Source organism: Tupaia chinensis, unplaced genomic scaffold (genome assembly GCF_000334495.1).
Source record: "Tupaia chinensis unplaced genomic scaffold, TupChi_1.0 Scaffold139785_1, whole genome shotgun sequence".
NCBI classification, from domain to species: domain Eukaryota; kingdom Metazoa; phylum Chordata; class Mammalia; order Scandentia; family Tupaiidae; genus Tupaia; species Tupaia belangeri.
In genome coordinates, this window is record NW_006199665.1 from 874,614 (window position 1) to 881,418 (window position 6,805).

Here is a 6,805-nt window from a genome sequence, read left to right on the forward strand (position 1 = left end):
ATCCTCTCGTTCAAGTTCTTTTCCATGGGCAAGATGTGGCGCTGCAGCTTGTCAGTGCCCTGGGGAGGGGACAGGGTCGGGGGCGGGGGGGCGGCCCAGAGTCAGAGCCGAGGGCGCGGCGCTATCTCAAAGGGCTGATGCACCTGCGCCAGGTGCGCACGGGAAGAACATAGCTAAAGAAACGCATGTGTAAGGTGAATGCCTGGGACGAACCGCAGCAGAGAAGGAGCGAACCTCTGATGGGGTGAGGGCGGAAAACACCTGGACCAGATGTGCTTGAAAAAGAACCCACGAGGGACCAGCAGTTAGCGTAATGGCTATGTCGCTGGACTCCCACGTAGTCGAATGCGGTTCGAGTCCCAGACCCGGTGGCTTAAACTCCCGCCGGGCGCCTGTGCGCGTGCCCAAGATCCCGAGAGGAGAATGGAGGAGAAGGGATTGCAGCGTGGCCATCCCCCCAGGGGGTGATTTCTCGCTTTCTGTCTCTCTGTCTCTCTCTCTCTGTCTGGCGAGCGCAAGCGCCCTATAGCAAAAACCTCTCAAAAACAAACAAACAAACAAAAAACCCAAAAAGCAAAAACGAAGAACCCGCGAGGGAACATTTTTCGCGGGAACATCGAGGGGAAGATACACCTGGAAAATGAGTGGACCTGGGATGGGGGAACTCACCTGGGCCAGGTGTACACCAAGAATGATTCTCCTCAGGGCGGGGCTGAGGAAGGGGGTATGTGTGTGTGTGTGTGTGTGTGTGTGGGGAGGGCGGACAAGAATTGAGGGAGGGCGGACAAGAATTGAGGGAGGGAGCCGGCAGGTGGCTTGGTGGTGAAGGGTGCTGGACTTCCACATGGTCAACGGTGGTTCAAGTCCCGGATCTGGCAGCTTGCTTTCTCACTTTTCCCTCTCTCTCTCTTACTGTCCCTCTCTGGTCAAATTTAAATAAATAAATAAATAAATAAATAAAATTGGGGCTGGCAGGTGGTGTGGTGGCTGAGGGTGCTGGACTCCTACATCGTTGACTATGGTTCAAGACCTGTACCTGGCGGCTTGCTTTCTCACTCCCCCCACACCCCCTGCCCCTGTCTCTGGTCAAATTACAATAAATAAATGCATAAATACAGTTAAATAAAATAATTTTAAAAATAAATTAAGTTTAAAAATAATTAGAAAAATACACTTAAAAAAAAAAAAAGAATTGAGGGGACCTTTTTGACTCCGGTGTGAGTATTGAAGGGATTCCTTCGTGGGTGTGGGTTGAAGGACAAGCCACCTGTATGATGGGGTCTTACCTGGTCCAGGTGTGCTTGAGGAAGGAGCCTTACCAGGGCCAGGGCTGCGCTTAGGGAAGGGAGAAGAGGGGTGTGGAAGGTGGATGGAGAGGAGCCGTACCTGGGCGAGGCGTGTGGCCTCCGGCAGTTGAGTACCCACGTGTCTCTGGTACATGCGAACCAGAGGTCTGTCCAACTTTTCTCGTGTCTCCAAGTAACTTTTCGAGAGAGGACCCTGGCAGAGTAGTAAAGTTGTACAGCTCAGCCTTCTGGAGACGCCCCTGCCCTCACCCGCCCGTGTAGAGTCTTTCCCCAAAACTGTACCTTGATGAGGCCGCGCGTAGTGTACATCTCATGGTTGAATTTCATGCAGCGGTGAATAGTCCCCCTTGTTAATCCTAGCGTCATATTTATTCTTTCCTGGGTGTGGGGGAGGACAGGAGATCACGTTGGCCCCCAGGCTGCTGGGATTCCCCCAATCCCCGCCTGGCCCACCTCGGTACTCGTTCACCCTGGTCCTCAGCCGCGCCCACCTTCAGCTCCAAGGTCTCGCGCATTTTCTGCGCTAGCAAGGCGCACACGCGGTCGCTTATCTGCTGTTGTTGCTTGTGGATGTCCATCTCGTTCTTTGCCATGTCTGCCAAGGTGTCTTTGGAGTCCATCAACAGTCGCTTGGCGTCGTACAGCGCCTCGGCGCACTCTGTGAACCCGCAGAGACGCGCGTGGGGTGCGCCAAGCTCGCGTTTCCCAGACCCTAGCTTTTTTTTTTTTTGAGAGGTTTTTGCTATAGGGCGCATGCGCTCGCCAGACAGACAGAGAGAGACAGAGAGACAGAAAGCGAGAAATCACCCCCCAGGGGGGATGGCCACGCCGCAATCCCTTCTCCTCCATTCTCCTCTCGGGATCTTGGGCACGCACGCACACGCTCCCAGTGTGAGTTTAAGCCACCGGGTCCGGGACGTGAACCGCAGTCGACTATGTGGGAGTCCAGCGACATAGCCATGACGCTCACTGCTGGTCCCAGACATTAGCTTTCCATGTCCCTCTATTCCTGGATGGTGGTGGGCCCTGGGTGTGGGGGCTTTCACTCTGGGACTGGGAGAAAGCGCAGGGAGGAGCTTTGGGTTGGTTTCCTTAGACAGAGAGCCTGCAGGCGTGCAGAGAAGAGCGCGCAGGGGAAAAGCGAATTGGGAACGCGGGCTCCGTTAGAGATTGGCTTTCAGTACTTCCATTTGGTCTTGGGCTGGTCTCCAAGGCATGGGTCAACTGAGAAGTGAACTAGGGGCTGGGTGCTATACCAGATGCCTTCCTAGGGGAGAGGGTCTACCTGGAGTATAGCTGCCCACAGGGTCTGGAGGAGGCGTTTTCAGGCCCTGAGTGCGTGGGGTGGGCGCGCGGGAGAGGTCCACCCACGAGTGACGTCCGGCCTGTTCTAGAACCTTATCGAGTGGCTGGTTCATGAGGTCTACAGCTTGGAGTCTCTCTTTACAGCAAAACTCCAGAGTGTCACGACAGGAGGCCAAGGCCTGGGGACAGACAGGAAGGGGAAAGCAGAGTGTGAGCTGCAAAGCTGCAGGAGGTGGGTTATGGATTCTGCTGCTAGGGGCTTGAGAGTTGAAAGTTACAAAGCCAGCGGCAAGTGGCATCATGGTTAAGGTGCTGGACTCCTATGTGGTTCTCCACGGTTCGAGTCCCAGACCTGGTGGCTCGCTCTCTTGCTCACTCTCATGTTCCCTGTAGAAAATTTTAAAATAAGGACCAGCAGATGGTATAATGGTTACATTGCTGGACTTCCATGTAGTTGACTGCAGTTCAAGTACTGGACCAGTGGCTTAAATGGTCGGGCCCTGTGTGTGTGTGTGTGTGTGTGTGTGTGCCCAAAATCCTCAGAGGAGAATGGAGGAGAAGGAACTGCCGAGTGGTCATTCCTTGGGTCATGATTTCTCACTTTTTTCTCTCTCTGTTTCTCCTACAAGTGCTCGCACCCTATAGCAAAAATCTCTCTTAAAAAAAAAAAAAATTGGGGCTAGCAGGTGGTGTGGTGGTTAAGGTGCTGGACTCCTACATGGCTGACTGAAGGTCAAGCCCTGGACCTGGAGGCTTGCTTTTTTTTTTTTTTTTTTTTTTTTTTTGAGAGGTTTTTGCTATAGGGCGCGTGCGCTCCCCAGAAAGACAGAGAGAGACAGAGAGACAGAAAGCGAGAAATCACCCCCCAGGGGGCAGGGCCACACCGCAGTCCCTTCTCCTCCATTCTCCTCTTGGGATCTTGGGCACGCACACATACTCACCTTTCATGAGCTTAAGCCACTGGGTCCAGGACTCTGACCACGGTCGACTACATGGGAGTCCAGCTACATAGCCATTACGCCAAGTGCTGGTCCCAGGGGGACTTTAAAGGAGTGAGTTCAATGCCTACACAGGGATTGGCACAGAGTAGACGTTCGTTGTCATTCTGAGGCCTGGCTCCATCCCTCAGGGCCTCTGTTTTTCCATGAGCAAAGCGGACATGAGATGCGTGTGAGTTCAGAGATTTGCTGTGGGTACAGGCCCTGAGGTCAGTGCAGTTTGTCCATGAGTTCGTCAAGGCTCTGCCTCCCAGCCCCCATCACTTGGCCCCGGTTCCCGCAAACCTTGAGCAGGATCTCTGATTTTTCCATATCCAGCTCCATTTTCCTCTTCATATTCTTTAGCTCCTCTTTCTCCCACGTGAGCATGCTGTCAGCTTTGTCAGGAACCTAGAAAACAAGGAGGAGCCCAGCAGATGGCGTGGGGTTAGGGTAGCTGGATCCTACATGGTTGATGGTATGGTTCAAATCCTGGACCAGGTGTTTTCAAAAACACACTGGGTGGGGGGGACCAGCAGATGATATAATGGTTAAATTGTTGGACTCTTACATGGTTGACCTGTGGTTCAAGTCCTGGCCCTGGAGGCTTGAAACTCACACTGGGCATGTGTGTGTGTGTGGCCAAGATCCCGAGAGGAGAATGGAGGACAAAGGATTGTGGCATGACCATTCTCCCCGAGGGGGCGATTTCTTGCTTTCTGTCTGTCTGTCTCTCTTTCTCTCTGTCTCTCTGATGAATGCATGCTCTCTATAGCAAAAATCTCTCTTAAAAAAAAAAAAGAAAGAAAAACCCACTGTGTGTGTGTGTGCATGTGTGCCCAAGATCCTGAGAGGAGGATGCAGAAGGGATTGTGGTGTGCCCGTTCCCCTGGGTGGTATTTTTTAATTTTCCTATTCTTTGTCTCTCTATCTGGTAATTTTTAATTTTCCTATTCTTTGTCTCTCTATCTCTTGGTGTTGAGTACATGTGCAAAATTTAAAAAGAAAGAAAGAAAGAAAGAAAGAAAGAAAGAAAGGAAGGAAAACAAAGAGATTTTGTACCCTCAGGAGAAGGCTGGAGGGAGATTTCTCTTTCCAGGGTAGTGGAGTGTTTGCCAACCTCATAAAACTTTCGTGTGGAGCATGAAGCTGGGGAGCATTCCCACCTCTGAGGGTCTCACTCTCTGAGAAGACTTGATCCTTCAGTGGGTGTTCACTTGGAGAGCTGTATTATCCTCTGGAATTTTGGGTTGGGGATATTTCTCCCTTTTACACATGAGTCCAATGCATGAGAAGAGATGTCTGTATTTGGGGGATTGATCTTACTCACTGAGGTTGGGGGCTGAGGACCCCTTTTTCAGCGTTGGTTTTCTCCCCTTTCCTTGCCTAGAGATGCAGAGATCTCATCATGGAAAAATGAGGGTTTGCCTTTGGGGATTTTATTGCTTGTATCTGGGAGCCAGGAGTAAGATCCTACCCAGCAAATTGGGGTCTCATCTCTCCCCCAGGGGGCCTGGAATGTTCCCATCTTTTTTTTTTTTTTTGGAGAGGTTTTCGCTATAGGGCATGTGCGCTCGCCAGAAAGACAGAGAGAGACAGAGAGATAGAAAACGAGAAATCAGCCCCCAGGGGGGATGGCCATGCCGCAATCCCTTCTCCTCCATTCTCCTCTCAGGATCTTGGGCACGCACGCGCACGCGCCCAGAGTGAGTTTAAGCTACTGGGTCCGGGACGCGAACCGTGGTCGACTACATGGGAGCCCAGTGACATAGCTATTACGCTAATTGCTGGTCCTGAATGTTCCCATCTTTTGGGGTGAGGTCTGGAGTATCACTTCACGGGGTGGACTTCACCAGGGCTAGGACTAAGGTCTCGCCCTTTCTCCCTGGCTGGAGTCTTTACTCCAGAGTGAGCGTTTGAGGGTCTTTCTTTCTACCCGGATGAGGGCTGGTGGGTTGGGCTTTATTTCACATTTTGGGGGTGGGTTTCATCTGAGTCAGGGCCTTGTTTAGGCTGGGAGTTGGGGCTGTGTTTTCATCAGGAATGGGACATTGAGAAGCTCATGTGTACGGGAAGTTCTCACCCTCTGAGTCTAGGGGCTAGGTAGCAATTTTATGCCTGGACTGGGGGCGTGTTTTGGGGGGAGGGAGGTTTTTACTATAGGGCATATGCGTTCGCCAGAAAGACAGAGAGACAGAGAGACAGAGAGACGGAAAGCAAGAAGTCACCACCTCTGGGGATGGTCATGCCACAATCCCTTCTCCTCCATTCTCCTCTCGGGATTGTCACGCACATACACACGTGCCTGGTGTGAGTTTAAGCCTCTGGGTCTGGGACTCGAACCACAGTCGAGTACATGGGAGTCCAGTGACCTAGCCATTTACGCTAACTGCTGGTGCGCCCCCCCCACTTTTTTTTTTTTTTTGAGAGATGTTTGCTATAGGGCTCATGTGCTTGCTGGAGAGATAGAGACAGAGAGATAGAAAGTGAAAAAATCACCCCCCAGGGGAATAGCCAACCACAATCTCTTCTCCTTCATTCCCCTCTCAGGATCTTGGGTATGCATGCACATGTACCCAGCATGCATTTCAAGCTGCTGAGTCTGGGACTAGAACCATGGTTGGCTGTGTGAGAGTCTAGCACCTTAACCACTCTGCCACCTGCTGACCTCAGGGTTGTGGGTTTTAATCTTTGAAAAGATTTTCATAGCGCCTGACTCAGGGAGTCCCATCTTCATTCCTGAGCTGGAGTGGCTGAGGTGGTTTCTGATTTTGGGGTACAGAAACTGAAGACCCCACCCCTTTGGGCAGGTCTCATTTTCTGGGACTTGGGGACTTAGGTTCCCCCTGGTCACCTTCTTGTTGCCCCTTCTCACTGGAGTTGGGGCCTGAGAAGTTTCATTTCGGGGAGGAATTTCCCCAGGCTGAACATTCAGGAGCTCAGGGCTCAGTCTTTGCAACCTGATTTGGGGGTGCGAGGGTCCCACCTTTTCAGACGTGGGTCGGTAGCCCCGCAACTTGACGCTCTGCTGGTTAATAAGCAGGCCTTTGCGCACTTCGCTGAGCCTGTGGTCGGTGGCTTGGCGCTGTCGCAACAGCTGTCGCAGCTGCCCGTTGATCTGGTGCTGAGCGCGGCCGAGGCGGGCGGCGGCGAGGCGCGCCCCGCGCGCGTGCGCTTGCACCACCTCGGCCGTCTGCAGGGCGAGCGCGTCGCGGT

General features: G+C 52.6%; 1 protein-coding gene across 1 annotated transcript in view; it reads right to left on the bottom strand.

The window, feature by feature from the left end:
* TEKTL1 (tektin like 1) overlaps positions 1–6,805 on the bottom strand; it is a 7,535-nt gene that overhangs the window by 306 nt on the left and 424 nt on the right. The window contains 7 exon segments of the mRNA XM_006172311.2: positions 1–59; positions 1,387–1,500; positions 1,590–1,685; positions 1,799–1,965; positions 2,593–2,791; positions 3,896–4,000; positions 6,576–6,805. The exon segment at positions 1–59 is cut by the window's left edge and continues 306 nt beyond it; the exon segment at positions 6,576–6,805 is cut by the window's right edge and continues 9 nt beyond it. Of these exon segments, the coding sequence (XP_006172373.2) occupies positions 1–59; positions 1,387–1,500; positions 1,590–1,685; positions 1,799–1,965; positions 2,593–2,791; positions 3,896–4,000; positions 6,576–6,805 (970 nt within the window).